This window comes from Pan troglodytes, chromosome 13, assembly GCF_028858775.2.
Source record: "Pan troglodytes isolate AG18354 chromosome 13, NHGRI_mPanTro3-v2.0_pri, whole genome shotgun sequence".
NCBI classification, from domain to species: Eukaryota; Metazoa; Chordata; class Mammalia; order Primates; family Hominidae; genus Pan; species Pan troglodytes.
In genome coordinates this window covers 50,683,226-50,703,217 of record NC_072411.2, presented here as the reverse complement: position 1 = coordinate 50,703,217, position 19,992 = coordinate 50,683,226, and the positions used below count along the sequence as shown (strand labels likewise).

Genomic DNA, 19,992 nt, shown 5'->3' with positions numbered 1-19,992 from the left:
CTCAAACTCCTGGACTCGAGCAATCCACCCACCTCGGCCTCCCAAACTGCTGGGATTACAGGTGTGAGCCACTGTGCCCAGCCTAATAAATTATTTTTAACAATATCTTCCAAACACAAAATTCTGTCTAAAATAATGTCACTATATATAAAATATTAAGCTCTAATTCTTTGAAAATTCCATGTAATACACAACAGTATGCCTATACTAAGAGTAAGAGACTCCTCTTTTGGGGAATTGGGTAGTAGGTGACTCAGAGTCCTTTAGGATCTTTCTTAGTTCCAAGTAACCACTGAAAACATGTACTATATAGCAGGGGTCTCCAACTCCTGGACCATGGACCACACAGCAGAAGGTGAGCAGAGGGCAAGCAAGCATTACCCTGAGCTTCATCTCCTGTTAGATCAGTGGCAGCATTAGATTCTCATAGGAGTGTGAACCCTATTGTGAACTGCACATGCAAGGGATCTAGGTTGTGCATTCCTTATGAAAATCTAATGCCTGATTATCTGAGATGGAACAGTTTCATACCAAAACCATGATCTCCCACCCTCATCCATGGAAAAATTATCTTCCACAAAACTGGTCCCTGGTGTCAAAAAGGTTGGGGACTACTGCTATAGAGTGAATAAGAAAGCCAGTGATGATCCAGGCTTCAGTGGTAAGATAGATTCTTACCAAAAGAAAAAAAAGAAAAAAAGAAAAAAAAAATCTTAATCTATATAGTAAAACTGGAATTTTGCTAGCTACAGCTATAAATTTTGCATTAAATAATACAAAAAACTTGGCCGGGCGCGGTGGCTCACGCCTGTAATCCCAGCACTTTGGGAGGCCAAGGCGGGTGGGTCACGAGGTCAGGAGATTGAGACCATCCTGGCTAACATGGTGAAACCCTGTCTCTACTAAAAATACAAAAAATTAGTCAGGTGTGGTGGCAGGCACCTGTGGTCCCAGCTACTCGGGAGGCTGAGGCAGGAGAATAGCGTGAACCTGGGAGACAGAGCTTGCGGTGAGCCAAGATAGCGCCACTGCTTTCCAGCTTGAGCAAGAGACTCTGTCTCAAAATAATAATAATAATAATAATAATACAAAAACACAGTAGATACCTTTTGAGGCATCTGTCCCATGTATCAACTGTCTACCCTACCATTCTCTCCCATTCTTTCCCACAAGAGTGTGCTGCCATCAGCCAAGCTGGTAAATCATCTCACCCTACTTGCAGCCACAGTTAACTATATTGAGCTAGATGTTTGACCTGAACTAGGCCAATCATATTCCATCTCCTGGAAATTTAAAAATGAGACTGAATCACTATTCTCAGCCAAAGCTGGCTGCTTAAATAAAAAATAAAATTAGAAGCTTTGAGGTAGCCACTTTTGGCCAAGAATATGTGAAAGCTCTGTAAAGTCCTTTTGCAGGAAAGCAAATAATAAAACTAAAGAGTTTTTTAAAAATTTTTATTATTACTATATTTTAAGTTTTAGGGTACATGTGCACAATGTGAAGGTTTGTTACATATGTATACATGTGCCATGTTGGTGTGCTGCACCCATTAACTCGTCATTTAGGATTAGGTATATCTCCTAATGCTATTCCTCCCCCCTCCCCCCACCCCACAACAGTCCCCGGTGTGTGATGTTCCCCTTCCTGTGTCCATGTGTCCTCATTGTTCAATTCCCACCTATGAGTGACAACATGCGGTGTTTAGTTTTTTGTCCTTGCGATAGTTTGCTGAGTATGATGGTTTCCAGCTTCATCCATGTCCCTACTAAGGACATGAACTCATCATTTTTTATGGCTGCATAGTATTCCATGGTGTATATGTGCCACATTTTCTTAATCCAGTCTATCGTTGTTGGACATTTGGGTTGGTTCCAAGTCTTTGCTATTGTGAAAAGTGCCGCAATAAACATACATCTCCATGTGTCTTTATAGCAGCATGATTTATAATCCTTTGGGTATATACCCAGTAATGGGATGGCTGGGTCAAATGGTATTTCTAGTTCTAGATCCCTAAGGAATCGCCACACTGACATCCACAATGGTTGAACTAGTTTACAGTCCCACCAACAGTGTAAAAGTGTTCCTATTTCTCCACATCCTCTCCAGCACCTGTTGTTTCCTGACTTTTTAATGATCGTCATTCTAACTGGTGTCAGATGGTATCTCACTGTAGTTTTGATTTGCATTTCTCTGATGGCCAGTGATGATGAGCATTTTTTCATGTGTGTTTTGGCTGCATAAATGTCTTCTTTTGAGAAGTGTCTGTTCATATCCTTTGCCCACTTTTTGATGGGGTTGTTTTTTCTTGTAAATTTGTTTGAGTTCATTGTAGATTCTGGATATTAGCCCAAAACTAAAGACATTTTTGAAAAGAGTAACACCTCATTACCAAATGGTGTTCATTCTAGGAAAGCTAGTATGGTTCAGTATTATAATATTCATCACTAATTATAAATACACCTAAGGGGAAAATCATATGGTAATCTCCACAGATGCCAAAAAAAAAATTGAGAATATTCAACACTCATTCATGGTAGATACACTACAGAATTTTTACATGTTATGTACTTTTGTGTATTACATACATAATATATGTATTATATGCTATTATAAATATGTATATTGTTTTCTACATCTGTAAATCAATACAAAATTATCTACATCGTATTTAACAAAGAAACACTAGAGACACAAGTTCAGAAACAAAACAAAAATGCCCATTATCTCCACTACTATTTAACACAGAATTGGAAGTATTTGCGAACAGAACAGGGAAATGTAATTAGAAGCATACTATTTGGAAAAGGAGAGGTGAACTATCTCTATTAGGTGGTGATATGGTATCTAACTCAATTACATAAGAGAATCAGAGAAAACTAGTACAAACAATTTAATAAAGTTGCAGGATATAAAAATTAACATAGAAATCAACAGCTTTAACAAGTTATAAGGTATAATGAGAGAGAAGATTCCATTTACAATACCAAATAGATGAGATTCCTAGGCATAAGCTCAACAAAAAATGCACAAAACCAACCCTCCAACAGGATACACAAGTAGACTTTGACAAATGAAGAGACAAACCACATTCCAAAACAGGAAGTCAACATCATAAAGATGTCAATTCTCTATAAGCTAATTTATAAATGTATGGTGAATCCCAGTAAAACTGCCAACATTATTTTCGGGAGTTAGACAAAACAATGATAAAGTTCATATGAAAAAATAAGAAACAATTGCCAGTAAACTCTGAAAAAGTAGAATAATGAGTAAGGGGAAGTGACTAGCTCTACCAGATATAAAAATAAATGATAAAAGATAAGATAATAAACAATTAAGAATCTTATCTTTGAAAAGATAAAACAATTAATGATTTAAACCGTTTCTTGCACACAAAAAAAATTCTGAAGGAAAATTTAAAGGGAACAAAATTAAAAGTTAAAATATACACCAAATGACCTAAAAAAAAAATTCAAATATGATGGAGGTGGCATCTCATACCAGGGAGAAAAGATTATTTTTTTAAATGATGTTTAGACAACTGGATATCCACTTGAATGAATATACTGATCTACAACGCAGTGTATACTAGAACAAACTACAAAAGTTCTAAGGAAAAAATGAGGTAATTAACTTGAAGGGGGAATCTACTTAACTTTAATTCAAAAACCAAAAGCATTTTTTATTAAGGACTTAAAAAAAAAAAAAAAAAAACTCTGACTGATATGTCAATTTCCCTCAACATGGAACTGAATAGATTACAGTCAACATATACACCAGACCACTACCTAGTTACAGTAATAACAAATACGAATTGATGCTCAGCACACAAGAATTTCTTTAATGACCATATCTATATTTAAAATTCTCTTGTTTTGGAAAATGACTATCCCTTCCTCTCAAGCTCCCTTTAGACCAGTGACCCAATACAAGCTGCCATTCTCTTACAACGCCCATGTCTCAGGCTACAGTGAATAAAGCTAATCCAATAACTGAAGCGATGGCTCAAAAGGAGCTAAAGAAATTCTTTCCTGAAATTTTTCAATCTGAAACAGATTTTAAAAAACAAACCTCTCTTTCTCTTTCTCTCTCTTACACACATATACCTATTCACATACAAATATATTACATAGAAAAAAAGTATGGAAGAATGTACATTCACCCAAAGGTCAACCACAGAGATATCTCAGAGATGTGGAAATTTAAGGGATTTGTGTTTTCTTCTTCACACTTTTTCTGCATATTCTGAATTTTTTTACAAATGAACACACATGATATTGTTATAATGGAAGAGTAGGCATTTCCAAAAACAGAATATAATGTAAACAATCTGGGGTTTCGTTTTTCTAGTTTACAGAGAAATTAACTACCTCAAGATATGCTTAAGTGGCTGAGTACATTTCCAATGACCATCTGTACTGTTTTATTACCCTACAGAATCAGCACCTTCCTGTGCTGTGTTAATGTCCTAACAGTAAATAACGGGCAACTTTTATTTATGCCACTGTTTCTAAACACAATTCCACTGCAATACAGGCAAATGGTATCTAGATTTTTTTTAATTTTTGTGTGTAGAAACTTGCTATGTTGCCTGGGCTAGTCTCAAACTCCTGGCCTCAAGTTATCTTCCTGTCTCAGTCTACCAAAAGGCTGGGATTACAAGCATAAGCCAGAGTGCCTAGTCACAATATCTAGATTTACTTTAGTGCTTAAATGTAATAATATTCTTTATATTCAATACATTTCTATTCATCAGTAGTATGTTTCCACAAACAACAAAGAATCAATAAGTAAAATTCTGCATTTCACATCAGTATAAATTCAGTCTAAAACTTTAAAATACCTCCTCAGATTTCTCAGAAAATTTAAACCTTTGTGATTCACATGCAATGAAGATTAACTATTTTTTTTTAAAAAAAAGCAATCTGCATTATCAACTAAAATGCGATTCTTAACCTCCTTAATGAGTCATCAGGGTCATCTACTCTAGGTCTGATGATTCTCTGGAAGGGAAGTGGTAAACATCCATATGAAACTGTGGTAACAAAACAAAACAAACCCAGAAAGTTCACAGACTCCATTAAGTCTATCTAGGCACCAAAGACCTCAGTTAAGAAACCCTGACATAAGATGAAAATTTAAATGAAACTCCTTAATCCACAAAGTATCCGAATTGTTTTTATTTTGCCATAAATTTGCTGAAAATGCAGTCAGAAATCACAGTTCAGTAAACTCATAACTAGTTTTGTCTCTAGTTTTCTGCCACCACCACCACCCATGCACTGCCTCCACAGTCCATCCAATAATGATCTATTACAAATACAAACTTGAGGATATACCCTGCAAAACCCAAGTTCCCCATCAAGACTAAACTCTATATTTACTACACAAAGGGGGAAAAGATATACATATATATCTTTTAATAATAAAACTATAATAATCATACAAAATAAACTATATAACATACATATATAGTTTAATATCATTTATCACTTATCATTGCATAAGTAGTAATATATAACCCATGTTGCTGAATTAAGTAAAGCAGCGTTTTTCAAACTGTGAGTTGAACCACTAGTGAATCATGAAATCAATCTAGTAGCTCATGACCAAACTTATTTTTAACAAAATAGAACTGAAAAGGGAAAAATGCATATATATATACACACACACACACAGCTAATCTTCATTACTTGCAAATTCCCTATTTGCAAATTCGCCTACTTGCTAAATTTTATTTGTGACACTTTCTCAGTCACTTGCAGACACGTGCAGAACAGTGAAATATTTGAGTTGCCCACCTGACATATACTCCCAGCTGAGGTCAAACAAGGTGACACTCTGACATCTTGTTTCAACTCTCATACTATAAACAAGCATCCTTTTCATGTTCTACTTGTACCATGTTTTTCACATTTTTATGCCTTTTGTGGGTAATTTCACTGTCTAAAGGGGCCCCCAAGTATGGTGCTGAAGTGCAGTCCGGTGTTCCTCAGCACAAGAAGACTGTGATGTGCCTCATGGAGAAAATACATGTGTAACATAAGCTTCCTTCAGACATGAGTTACAATGCTGCCGGCTGTGAGTTCAATGTCAATGAATCAACAATGTATTTTAAATACACAATTTAAAAACAGAAACATACATAAAACAAAGTTACAAACTGATCAGCAGATGAAACTGTTGTGACCAGGGTCTAGCGAGAACTTAACCCTATTATGTCCCTTGGAGCAATGGCTTAGGTATTAAATAATTTGTGCTCATGGCAACATAACAGAACATAACTATCTCGAATAATGAAAATCAACTGTATTAGTATATGTGTAATATAGATACGTCTGTCAAAGTGCACTTTATTTCAGTTACACACACACACACACAAAATGAGTGATAGTCAAAAAAACATTTGAAAGCCAATAAATTAGACCACAAGGAAAGAAGCCCTGAAAGGTGTGGTAAAATGGTAAGGCAGAAAGGCATGGATCATGGGCACACACGCCAATCCCTTTTTTCCACCTGGACAAATCAATTCTACTGAATCCAGAATCACCCCTAACTTGTGATTTGGTTGGTAGATCTAGGATAAAGCTTTTAAGTGTACTTTATAAAAGCATCCCAGATATTCTGGTGTGTGGCCAAGATAAGAACTACAACACTACCTCTCAAACTGCTGGTTTTCAAAGTTGGGTCCCTGGACAAGCAGCACCAGGATCACCTGGGAACTTCTTAAAAATGCAAACTCCCAGGCCCTATTCTAGACTTAATCAGACACTAAGAGGAATAAGACCCACTGATCTCTGTTTTAACAGGCCCTCTAGGTGATTCTGAAGCATGCTAAAGCTTGAGAATCACTGACCTATATCTTTGGAAATTTTTGTGGGAGGTATTTTGAAAGCCTTGATGAATTTTGCAAGGTGGCTAGGCTATTTCAAATAAACTCCTACTGACCAAGCACCTATAATGTATAAACAATCTTCTTCCAAGTACTTGGCTTTTACAGAAAGTGACCCATCGCTTTAAGCCAAAATTAAGTAAAATCTATGCATTACTTGATTAATAATCAAGCAGCACTGTTTCTTTAGTCCCTCCGCTGTAACAGTTTCTGTTCTTCCAAACTCGTTCAATAGGCACTGTTTATAATACAATTTTGCCTGTCCTAAAAGGTGACTCTACACTAGATCCCAAAACTGTTTCAACTCTCTTAATAACTCTACTGGGTGTCATACACTTCCCTATATGAGCGTAATAACAGGCATCTAAAAAACACTCATGGCATTCTGGCATACAGGAATCATTTCAAGACTAATCTGTAAAAACTAATTCAATAGTATATTATAGTCAATTAGCTATTACATGAATTGATATTTAAACTCTGGTTCAAATCATGTCCCTCACGATATAAATTTCCACAGTATCATTTTCATTTTCCACATTAACACCTTAAAATGTGTTCATCTGTGTAAAACTCCTTTCTCTCCTACTAAGCTATAAGCTGCTTGTGAATGGGTACATCTTACTCCTTTCTGCATCTAAAGCACATAGAAGATGCTGTACATTCAGTCACAAATATTTACTGAGCAAATACCAATATGCCATCTATACCAAATGATGGAGTATACAAAGGTAACAAAGAAAATGTCCCTGTGCTTATGAGGCTAAGTTACTGAATGAATAAACATCACAAACAACTACAGTGACAGTATGAGACAGTGCAGTCCATATGAAATATCTGGCTTGCCAACATGATACCTGAATAGGATGGCTTTCTTCAAAAGAGTATCTTATTGTTGCTCTTCTGACTCAAGTTACTACTTGAGGTCATAAATATTACAGTAAAAACACTGACAAGTCACTTAATAATTAATCTGACTTTTTTGGTATAAAAATAGGAATACAAGCACTATGCACAATGCAACAAATAAAGTCCTATGCACAATGCAAGGCTTTGCTGACAACCGAACTGCCACTTAGGAATGACGGGTTAAGGTTTGCTATCCAAACTACAAACAATCAACAGAAAGCTACATTCTGCTAATTCTCAATTCCTCAGAGATGTTAAAGGGAAGGAATTTAAAATCAAAATTGCCTGACCTTGTAACTCTAGATTAAAAAGCTAACTTTAGGATCACATATTACTCACTTACAAAATGAGTATAAGAGAATTACTTGGTTACTTTACCGAGTAAAAAAGCCTTTGTCTAGAAATTTTCTAGAATAACCACACACACACACACACACACACACACACACACAAATACAGCTAACAGCAGCTGCCTCTGTAGCGTGTCTGTGAACTTGAGGAAGGAAAGACACTTTTTATGTATATGCTTTTGTGCTGTTAAATTTTTATATTTAAATCATGTGGATCTATTATTTTTCAATTTTAAAAAGCTAGTAGTAAATGTGCTAAATGTGAAAATAAGACAATTCTGTCTATAGTACCATCTCCTGTATAGTAATGGGAATAAAATCTGCAGCTTGTATGCTTTTGAGACAAGGATGACACAGGAATGAGATTGCCATTTGGGCCATGGAAATTCTCCTGAAGATTTCTGAACCTCAGGTCGTAGGTTCCCAAAACATCCATAGAAAGAACTAAGGGGTCCATGAACTTGGATGAGAAAACATAAACTTCTAACAAATTTAACATTTCCTTCAATTCCTAATGTAGACAACAGACCACAGTAGTACTAGCAATACCAACAGAAATCCTAGATCTTTTCATGTCAAATTATGTCAAAATACCGTTTATATTTATCATTATTTTGAATTTACAATAACTAGATCCAACTGTAGATTCTGTACTTAATGTGTTAATAAAGTACATATTAAAAATTGTTTATTTTGATAACTTTATTTCAATACAATTGATTTATCTGACCTTATTTTATGCATTTATGGCATCATTCTGAGGAGTTCCAACAGACTGCCAAAAGAGTCCATGTCACCAAAAAAAGGTTAAGAAGCCCTGGATCATAACTCTCAAATCAGATGCCAATACCCTTCACTTGGAAATTGAAGGAGGAAGCATTTTGGGGTTATTCCAACTAGAAAGTTCCAGAAATTAATGGGCAGAAGATAGATGTAATAAACTTGTTTTGCCAGTGACCGTCCCATACAACCAACTACAAATTGAATGCTAATAGTGCCCCAGTTGAGAAACATCTCAAGAATCAAATAAATGGCATGACTACCCTCATCAATACCATACTTTTGAAAGTTTCCAAACAAAAGTGTTCATCCAAGAATTCAATGGTATACTGGAATGTCTCTCTTTATTCACTTCTCTAGTGTACAACACCCACTGCATAGATTTTCATCACTAAAACTTATCTTTCCCATAACTAACTAATCATCTAACCTAAAAAAAATCATTCTGAGGAACAAAAACAATATTTATTAATTATTCAGGGCCCAATTATTACTCTACGGATTAATTGAAGATTTAGTTCTCTTAGCAAAAAATTTTCAAGGTCTTTAGTTTTTAAAATCAATTTGGTTGTCAACTGCTGTGCCAGAAAACAGAGAAGGAAGGAGGAAAACACACATATTAACTTGTAATGTTTGAAAGCGCTCTCCTTTTTTGTTTGTTTGTTTCTAAGAGACAGTGCCTCAGTCTCACTCTGTTATCCAGGCTGGCGTGCAGTGGCGCTATCACAGTTCACTGCAGCCTTGAATTCCCGGGCTCAAGGAATCCTCCAGTTTCAGCCTCCTAAGTAGCTGAGACTACAGGTACATGCCACTCTACCCAGCTTACGTTTTTATTTTTTGTAGACACGAAGTCATACTATGTTGCCCAAGCTGGTCTCAAAACTCCTGGCCTCAAGCTGTAAAAATGTTTAATTGGCATGAGAAAAAATGTGAAACTCTATCACAGAATAATGTATGGGAATACTCTACATTTTACTCTTCCATCAACCTTCATATTTGTTATCCTGTATAAGTGAAAATTGTTACCAAAAAAATGAGTGTTGCCTATAAGACACAGACTTAAGTTTTTACAAAAAAATGTAATCTTGGCCGGGCATGGTGGCTCACACCTGTAATCCCAGCACTTTGGGAGGCAGAAGCAGGCAGATCACGAGGTCAAGAGATCAAGACCATTCTGGCCAAGATGGTGAAACCCCATCTCTACTAAAAATACACAGATTAGCTGGGCGTGGTGGCGCGTGCCTATAGTCCCAAGCTACTTGGGAAGCTGAGGCAGGAGAATCACTTGAACCAGGGAGGCGGAGGTTGCAGTGAGCCAAGATCGCGCCATTGCACTCCAGCCTGGGCGACAGAGCAAGACCCTGTCTCCAAAAAAAAAAAAAACAAACAAACAAACAAAAAAAAGTAATCTTTAAAACTAACTTTTCAGATACTTATTAAACAGATGAGGAAATGGGGCTCAATGAGGTTAAGTAATTTACCTCACCCATAAGGCAAGTGGCAGAGGCCAGGATTGGAACCTAAATCACAATTTCAAAGTTCCAACGACTTCACCAAATTAGCAGCAAAACTGAATGCTGCTTGTTGACTCCCCAACCAAGACATGAGACACATCCTTAGCCCATTTAAAAAAAAAAAGCAAGCAAGCAGGGAAGCAAAGATAGGAGTTAAGAGAGGTAGCAGACAGGCTGACTCTCCAGTCTGCATTCCTCTGACTTTATAGCAACAGCTGCTTACAGTAAAACAAAAAACCTAAAAGCAGACAGATACAATGAAACTGCTGAGGAGAAACTGGAAGTGACTGGCATCTTCCTCCACAGTGTTAACCCTGTAAGAAGCGGTTCTGCATGATAGAATATGTAAATTTAAAGCTCTGTCCCATTTAAATAGTATAGACAAGGCAAATAATCGATGATCAACTTTAAGTTAAAATCAAATAATCATGATGGACCTTCTGCCATCTGCATTGGTCTCCTTCATGGCTTATTCCTATCAGCCTCTCCTCCTCATGCTGTCTCTACGCACCCACTACTGTTTTTCTACTTCAACTCTACTTAAAACTAAATGAAGATGCAGAGCTGCATTGTTTACCAATACAACGAAACTCAATCCAAGTGACCAGCATCATGCTAAGTGCCTGTATTACAAACTTTCTATCACTTAAGACAGAAAGTGACAGAAGTACCTGGATTGCTATCCTGCCTGTCTTGGGTACTGAATAAAACACACGATACCTTCCCTCAAGACATTTAGTTTTGTTGGGGAAATAAGTGTCTACTCTCTCTCGTGCACATGCTCTTTTTCATACATATATAAAATTCACACACACACCATTACACACACACTCAAGTGAGAAAAATGATACTAGAAAATTAAAATAAACTCAAGTGGTAAAGACTAAAAGTACTACTGAACTTCAGAATACTTACAGCAATGAGTAAGCCTAGTAAAGTGAAGAAAATTTCATGAAAGCAAGATGATCATAACCAAAACATACACAGAATGGATTGCTCTACTAGGCTCTAGGAAAAATTGATATTAGATAGAGGACGAATATAATCGATCCTCATAAAAGAACGACAAGCTAAATTGACAGGATCTCAGCAGTATTAAAGAGTTAAACCTTAAGCATTAATTTCTTCCCAATATTTAATGTCACATTTGTTAGTTCTTTTCATCTAATTATAATCCTGGACAATATGCCAGTAGATAGACATGCGGTTTCAGAGGTTCAAAGTAATTTTTAGAGTCAAAGGTACTTTAAAGGTCACTCAGTCCAATTCTATTTCACAAATGAGAAAACTAAGGGCCAGGAAGGTTAAATAATTTCTACGAGGTCAAACAAAACTCATCCCTTATGACTTTGAAAATTAATAAGTGTGAAGAGTTTGCTTTTTTTAAAAGGACACTGGAGACTTCTTTTACAGTCTTTGATTCAAATTTCATTTAAAACCTAACACATACAAATTATTCTAAGCTCATTAAAACATCTTACAAATTTATGGTTTGTAAAAACACACTAAGTATACAAATTCACCTTGGGACAAACCATGGATTAAAATGATTTAACACTTTAACTTCCTAACTTTTGATCATGCTATATTACCATCAGTAGCAGATCTCTCAGGGCAGCTCTCCAGCTGAGAGGGTAACACTTCTCAACATAGGTATACTAACTTCCCCTGCTCTTTGAATGGCAGACTCAGAGGTAGATACCTGATGCAAGCCAGACCAATAACACTCTCTATCTCAAGAATCTGGAATTTTGAACTTTAAATGGGAAAATAAATGATAGAACAGTAAAGCTATAATGGACCTTAGATATCTTCTAGTTCTCAACCCATTCATTTTACAGATGAAGCAGTACAACGGTGAAGCAAGAGCCCCAGAGTCAATCAGCCTGAGTTCAAATTCTGGCTCTAGCATGTTCTTTTTTAGACGGATGATCTTAGGTGAGTTACTTAATTTCTAAAGTTTCAGTTTCTTCCTCTGAAAAAGAAGTAGTAACACCTATATGTCCTACTCTTAAAATCAACTCTAAACCATCTATTAAGTTTAACAAAGTGCCTGGCACATGCTCAACACACTCAACAACACACACTCAAATGTTAGCTGAGATAGTAGTGATGAACAACCTGAGGCTCAGAAAAGCTAAGCAACTTCCAAATTATATGGCCATTTAACCCACTTAGGCATAAATGGGTTAATCCATGACAACCAGAACTAGAAACAAAAACTCCAGAATCATACTTCAGTGGTCTTTCATCTATATCACCTTACAAACTCCTAGGCCTAACATTCAAAAATGCCTATAATTTAGTCTAATCTACCTTTTTTCCAACCTAATCTCCACCCCTATTTTTACTCCTTCATTCACCAAATATTTACTGAGTGCTTCTATGTTTTAAACAGTTTTTAGTGCTGAAGATGTAACAGGGATAAAATGAAGGGGACGACAGAAGCAAAAGGTGTCTGCATGTCCAAACCAAAACAGGGGAATGATATGGTCAGCAACATCAGAGTGCTATCCTCCTAAAGTTTCTATTAGCAGGAAGAATAGGAAATGATTGACAGAAAGCATCTAACATGGAAGAACCTTCCTTTGGTCTACTCAGCATCCTCAGAACTTCCTTTAGATATTCTTATGCTCAAATATTTGCTTCAACATACACCATACAACCAAACCTGAAAGCCCAAATTGTTACGCCTCTCTCCAAGAAGCCTTCTTTATGACATGCAATGAATCACCTCATGCCTCTCAACTACACTAACATTTAACTTTCTCTAATGCTCTTTTGATGTCTGTCAGGCTGTCTTAACCCTGTAGTTTTTGCTAACTTTCCAGATACATGTTTTTGGACTTAATGGTTCATTTAAGTTCTATGAAACTGAAGTCTGCATCTTCTTTTATTCCTAACATTTCAGTACACGGCCTTACACATACTTTTCCTATACAGAACACTTTAGTTTCCCAATATCTTATTTAGATAACAACTGGCATTTAGATAATACCTGGCATGTCATTTGCTTTTGTTAGAAGAAGAAATGCTTCATGTTTTTACAGTATCAATTTACAAAACTGCATTTTATACCCTCTCCATTATGAAACATGAAATTAGTGCCAATAGTAATTCTAAAAAGGTATCAATCAGGATTATATTCCTACCGTATCAATTCAAAATATCACTTAAAATATTAACATAATGGCAAAAATTAGACAACATATGAGAGGAGATACAGCAATTCAAATTAGTCATGGATCTTTTTTAAAAATAAGGTGAATCACATGATTCATGTAGACTGGTACATTCTGGTATGAAAAAGTATCTCACAGAAATCTACACACACCTATGAGAGTTACTTAAAACAAGATAAAGATTTATCATTACAACCATACCCCCGTGTGAAAAGATTCTATATTTAAAGAGGCCTCTGACTCAAGAGGAAAAGAGGATATAATATTTAGATATACATAGTACCAAAGTAAGCAACCAAAAATAATTCCTGGAAGAAGAATTTATCAAATGCTGCTAATACATTTTATATATAGATAGATTTTGGGGGAGGGGGAGAAAAGACACAAATATAGCTCTTGGAACAGAAAAAGAAATAGAAGCCCATTCAACACTCAAGAAACATTTTTCAAGCATGTATTATGTGCCAGGCACAGTTCCAGGCACTTGGAATATATTAATGAGCAAAATAAGCAAAGATCTTTGCCCTTAGAGACATTATATCCTAGCAGGAGAAAAATCTGAAGAATAAAATGGGACAGTTTCCCACAAATTTCTTATACGCTTAAGATAACATAAACAGTGGGATAAATATAATGGTGCCAATACAGGGGAAAGCAAAGTTCACAAACTGCTAAGAAAAAAGAAAGAAAATCTGAAAACCCAAGAGCAAAAGTCAGACCAAATTAAGTAATGAAAAAACTATACTTCTTAATATTTTAACAGTCTAACCAAATTGGCAACTTCTAAGGTTTCCAAAGTTATAAAAAGTAAAATATTATTTACAAAAACTATAATGAACTTAATCACAGTTCAGATGATAACTCTGGGTTCTGTAAGAACCCTGAATATGCAGCATGGTGACTATGAGTATATGCTTTTGTGACACCAATGTCAAGGGTCTGAATTTCAGCCCTGCACTAGCAGCAAGACCTTTCAGCTTTTCCTCTATAAAACAGAAATGGTAATACCTCATAGGGCTGTTACCAGAATTAAATGATAATCAAAAACTGGAAACAACTAAAAAATCAGAGAGATGCATAAAGATAGCATACCAAATTCATTGGAATACTACTCAGCAATATAAAGGAACAGACTCATACAACAAGGATGAATCTTAAATGCATCGTACGGAACAAAGGAAGCTAGACACAAAAAAGTATGTATGATTCCATTTATATGAAATTGTAGAAAAGGCAACCTAATCTACAGTAAAACAAAACAAATCAACAATTGCTTGGAACTAGGAGTGGAAAGGGACTGGTTGCAAAGGAGCACAAGGGAACTTCTCCAATGTTGGAAATGTTCTATATCTTGTTTTCACGCATGCATGCATTTGTCAAAATTCATCAAACTCCACACTGTAAATAGATACTTTTTTTGTATGTAAAGTATACTTCAAAAAAAGTTTATTTTAAAAAAGGATTAAATGAAATAATATATGTAAAGCCCTTAACACAGTATCTCGGATATATGAAGTATTCAGTAAATGGCAAGTATTAGTAAAAACATCAACTACCACTATACAACACTCATGGGGAGGTGGCAGAACCGGTGGCTGCCTGATCTTTCTGGTCTAAATTCTAAATAAACATAACTGTACAGTACTTGACCTAGACCAAGTGCCGTGAGGAGCATTACAAAGACCAAGTTAAAGGAGGATGCCAACTGGCAGCTCTTAGCAGAGGACAATGATAATAAGGATAGGGAAGAAAAGAAGTAAAAGATGTTTGGATGTCCAAAAGAAGAGGCTACACAGGATGACATGATTATCAATGATACAATGTTACCAATGCCCAAGAACACCTAAATCACCTCATCCAGGCATTGTCAGAATGTAACTCAGTCAGAATGTAACTCGAACTTGAATAATGACTTTGTTTATATAAACGAAGTCTAATGATAGTCCAATTGCTACACAGAAGAGACAAGCCTTAATTTTAAGGGTGGGTGGGGATAGAGGGGGAATGGGAAAAAGCCATCCATGAAGGCTTCAAAAGATTTTGCCAATCAAGCAGGACAGCACAGTTCAGAGACACCCAGCAACAATTGTGAATCCGTAAGCCAAGGTTTGTTTGTTTGTTACAAGCCTACTGCAACAATTGTGAATCTGTAAGCCAAGGTTTGTTTGTTTGTTACAAGCCTACTGATTTAAAAGAAAAAATCTTATAAAAATAAGCAGTTAAGGACATCTAGATATTGAAAGTTACTTAAAATACAATTCAAGTGAAACACAAAACATCTGTGAAATGTATGACATTTTACTGCTGCTTAGAAATATTTATCAAGGCAGACCATTTTTATAAATACATAATTCTGTTTAATAACAGAAGTCCTGTAAGACCAGAGAAATGAATTTGCTGTCACTCATGAAAACACAAGTCTTCTGACATACATATTTAAAAAAGAAAGAAAAAGAAAAACTAATACTCCAATTGGACACTCTGGGAAGCAAAAGATTTCAGACTATAAATCTTAACTGTTACGGTTTGCTTAATTTTGATTTTAAGAATCTCCACTTTTAGCATGTATTAAAGAGGCAGAAAGGACAGGACAAAGAATCAGAGGTTCTGGGTTTCAACTCTAGTTTTATCAGAATTTGGATTTCTTCTTCCTTAAAATTGGGCAATTGAAGTAGGCTACTGAAAAGTATCCAAGTTTAGCACTCATGCTCTAGTTTGAAAATAATTCTTTCTAAAAGAGCTAATAAAAAAATTGCAAGGCGCGGCAGGGCACGGTGGCTCACGCCTGCAATCCCAGCACTTCGGGAGGCCGAGGCAGGTGGAGCAAGAGGTCAAGAGATCGAAATCATTTTGGCTAACACGGTGAAACCTCGTCTCTACTAAAAATACAAAAATTAGCTGGGCATAGTGGCACGTGCCTGTAGTCCCAACTACTTGAGAGGCTGAGGCAGGAGAATCGCTTGAACCCGGGAGGCGAAGGTTGCAGTGAGCTGAGATCGCGCCACTGCACTCCAGCCTGGCGACAGAGCTAGACTCGGTAATAAATTTAAAAAAAAAAAAAAAAAAAAAAATCTGCAAGGCACGGCCAGGCGCAGTGGCTCACACCTGTAATCCCAGAAATTTGGGAGGCCGAGGCGGTTGATCACCTGAGGTCAGGAGTCTGAGACCAGCCTGGCCAATATGGTGAAACCGTGACTCTACTAAAAATACAAAAATTAGCTGGGCGAGGTAGTGGGCGCCTATAATCTCAGCTGCTCGGGAGGCTGAGGCAGGAGAATCACTTGAACCTGGTAGGCGGAGGTTGCAGTGAGCCGAGATCGCGCCATTGCAATCAAGCCTGGGCGACAAGAGCTAAACTCCATCTCAAAAAACAAATAAACAAAAAATTGCAACACGAGTTAAGCACTTTTATTTTTAATGAAGCATGAAAAAATTACTCTAAGTTATCTTACTAAATTAAGATAAAATACCAAAACATATGTGGCATACTAAGGACCACGTATGTTGGTGATTGCAAAAAGTAATATCTCTTCCAGGAGTTAACTGTTCACTCTAGAACGGATTTCCTTTTTTTTTTTTTTTTTTTTTTTTTGTTGTTGGGGGGGACGGAGTCTCGCTCTGTCCCCCAGGCTGGAGTGCAGTGGCACGATCTCTGCTCACTGCAACCTCTTTCTCCCGGGTTCAAGCAATTCTTCTGCCTCAGCCTCCCGAGTAGCCGGTATTACAGGCGCGCACCACCAGGCCCGGCTAATTTTTGTATTTTTAGTGGAGACGGAGTTTCACCATATTGGCCAGGCTGGTCTCGAACTCCTGACCTCGTGATCCGCCCACCTCGGCCTTCCAAAGTGCTGGGATTACAGGCGTGACCCACTGCGCCCAGCCTAGAACAGATTTGACTCAAGTTCTAAAATAATAGGATCAAAGTAATTACACACAATACTGGTACTTTTAAGGCCATCTTTCTTCTGGATCAAGACCCACAAAATAGCAAAAATATCCAAAGTTGTGCTTATTAGGGTTCAATGTAATTAACTATTGTATATAATATGATTTTATTTTAATTTTCCTTCCCATGGAAAGCTGAGTCGTTAGAAACAAATTAAAAAAAAAAGTTCTCACATACAAAAAAAAAAGTTCTCACAGCTCTGAACCTTAGGGATAAATGCTGGGTTTTGATTATAAACATATTTATATATATAGGCACACACAAATAGATATGTGTATGTGCGTGTATATACATCTATTACATTATTTGTGTCTGTACACACACAGTTAAGTTCATCCCGATGCTACGGCCATATGCATTTTCTACTGAAAATGTAAGACTTTCAAGTAACTATACATCAAAGAGAAATGTGATTAAATAAGAGCAAAGTAGTAATCACAGGGTAACATAATGAGGTCAGAACTCAACCAGCCAATCGAAGGCATAAAAGCATTTCCTGCAATATTAATAGTCAAAAGAGAAAACCAATCACTGAAACCTCGAGCTTCCTTTTGACAGTCACTGAAGCAAGAGAACCAATCCACACACACCCGAGGTTGACAATAAGGCGGGACTGTAGGTTCATTGAAGAAATTCTTGAGGGTGCAGTTACTATGAACTTCGCACGCAAGTAACACCACTCGAGTCATAAACACTCTCTGTCAAGCCAGATGAAATCCAACCGTCTGCAAAATTTAACCCATCGGAGGAAAAGCAGCAGTTTTCCCAAAAGGTGCTGTATTATCAAAATTACAACTGCCAATTTAGATGCACTAGGTCCTCAACTTCTAAGGACCACCTCGCAATGACAATTCTCGAGGACAACGCTACGCCGGCGGCTCGCTTCGGGGCATCCCCGGCTCCTCTCTAACGTTGCGCACGGAGCACGGCCGTCCCGGCGGAGCAGGCAGAGCCCGTCCGCCCCGCGCCCGGCTCGGGTCGGCTGAACTGGCCGGCGGGCGGCCCTCGGACGCTACGACCCGCTCGGTAGTCGTGGCCCCCGCCCTCCCCCGCCGCAGTGCTGCACCGCCTCATCCCGCTGCACCTTCGCGGGCGGGGGAGCCAGGATGATTACATTACTGGGAGGAAGATGTTTGTTTTGAAAGCACCCTTCCACAGTCATTTCAAAGAGAACTCAATACAAAGCCAAAGTTAAAAGTGGAAAAAATAATAATCTTGCCTAGCCAAATAATACCATGCCATTAATTAGCCCCGCGCCTGGGGGAGGGAGGTGGAAAGGTAAACAGAGACCGTACGCCAAGTGCGGCCAGCGCATCCCCTGCGCCATTCCCGGCCGCCGCTTACGGCAAGGCCCCCTTACGGCAGCGTAAGCAGCGCTGCGAGCTAATCACAACACTGGGACGCAACAACATGGCGGCCGCGGGCGGGCGCTACGCCGGCCGAGAGGGTTTACGCTACTCCGCCGGCGTAGAGTCCCGTGCGTTAGAGCGGCAGCGGCGCCCTCCAGCGAGCGTAAAGCGCTCTGTGAATGGCGAGGCCCGACTGACAAAGGGGAGGGGGGAGGAGGGAAGGGGGGGTAATAAACACTCGAGTCCCTACCGATTCCTCCTCCTTCTCCATCCCGGTGGGCATCTGGGGCACGGCCCGGTTGATGGAGACGCAGTCGTTGAGATCAGGCATGTCCTTGCCGCGGTAGATAGGCAGCGGCTTGGCGGCGTCCAGCGCCCGCGCTCGGAAGGAGAGTTTACTCATTGTCTCCCCGCCTTACAGGAACAGCCCGGGCGGCGGCGGCGGGGCGGGCGGGGAGGGGGGGAGGACTCCCGCCGCCTCCTCCACCTCCTTCCTCAGTGCAGCGCGGCCGGCCCGCTCCTCCTCCTCCTCACTGCCCCCGGCCACAGCATGGGCGCCCACCCCGCCCGAAAACAGCCCCCCGCCGCCCGCGGCCGCTTCCACACACTAGATCCGCCGCTCGCCCGCCCGATCCGCTCCCTGCGCCATGGCCAACATGGCGGACATTACCACAGCGGCGGCGAGCGATCCCGGCAGCCCGCGCGAGAGCGCGCCCCCGTCGCGGGAACGCGCCTCGCCCTCTCCCTCCCTCCCTCCTTCCTCTCCCTTCCCCTCCCTCGCCTGCCCACCCACTCTCTCCGCGGCGCTGCCGGCCCGCGGGAGCGTGCTCGGTCTCGGTCGGCTCCGGGGAGAGGGGGCGGGGGCGGCGCCCCTCCGCTCGCCGGCCGGTGCTTTCGCTGTGTGGCAGGTGCCAGGTGCGCAAGTTCGCCCGCGCCCGGGAGCGTGCGCCTCTCCCTCCGCCGCCCGGTCACCCCTCTCGCTGGGTGTCCCGGAGGAAGGCGCCGGGCAAAGACGGCTGCGCCGAGCAGCGCGTTTGTGCAGAAGTCCGGGAGCGGGAAGGGAAGAT

The 19,992-nt window shown here is 39.1% G+C and overlaps 1 protein-coding gene across 2 annotated transcripts in view; it reads right to left on the bottom strand.

Annotated features, from left to right (window-relative positions):
* EPC2 (enhancer of polycomb homolog 2) overlaps positions 1–19,617 on the bottom strand; it is a 144,555-nt gene extending 124,938 nt beyond the window's left edge. The window contains exon 1 of one of the 2 annotated variants that reach the window (XM_016949790.3): positions 19,176–19,617. In XM_016949790.3, the coding sequence (XP_016805279.1) occupies positions 19,176–19,328 (153 nt within the window). In that variant the 5' untranslated portion in view covers positions 19,329–19,617. The remainder of the gene's footprint in view (positions 1–19,175) is intronic. The other variant, XM_016949791.3, reaches the window with a different exon arrangement.
* Positions 19,618–19,992: the final 375 nt, after the last annotated feature.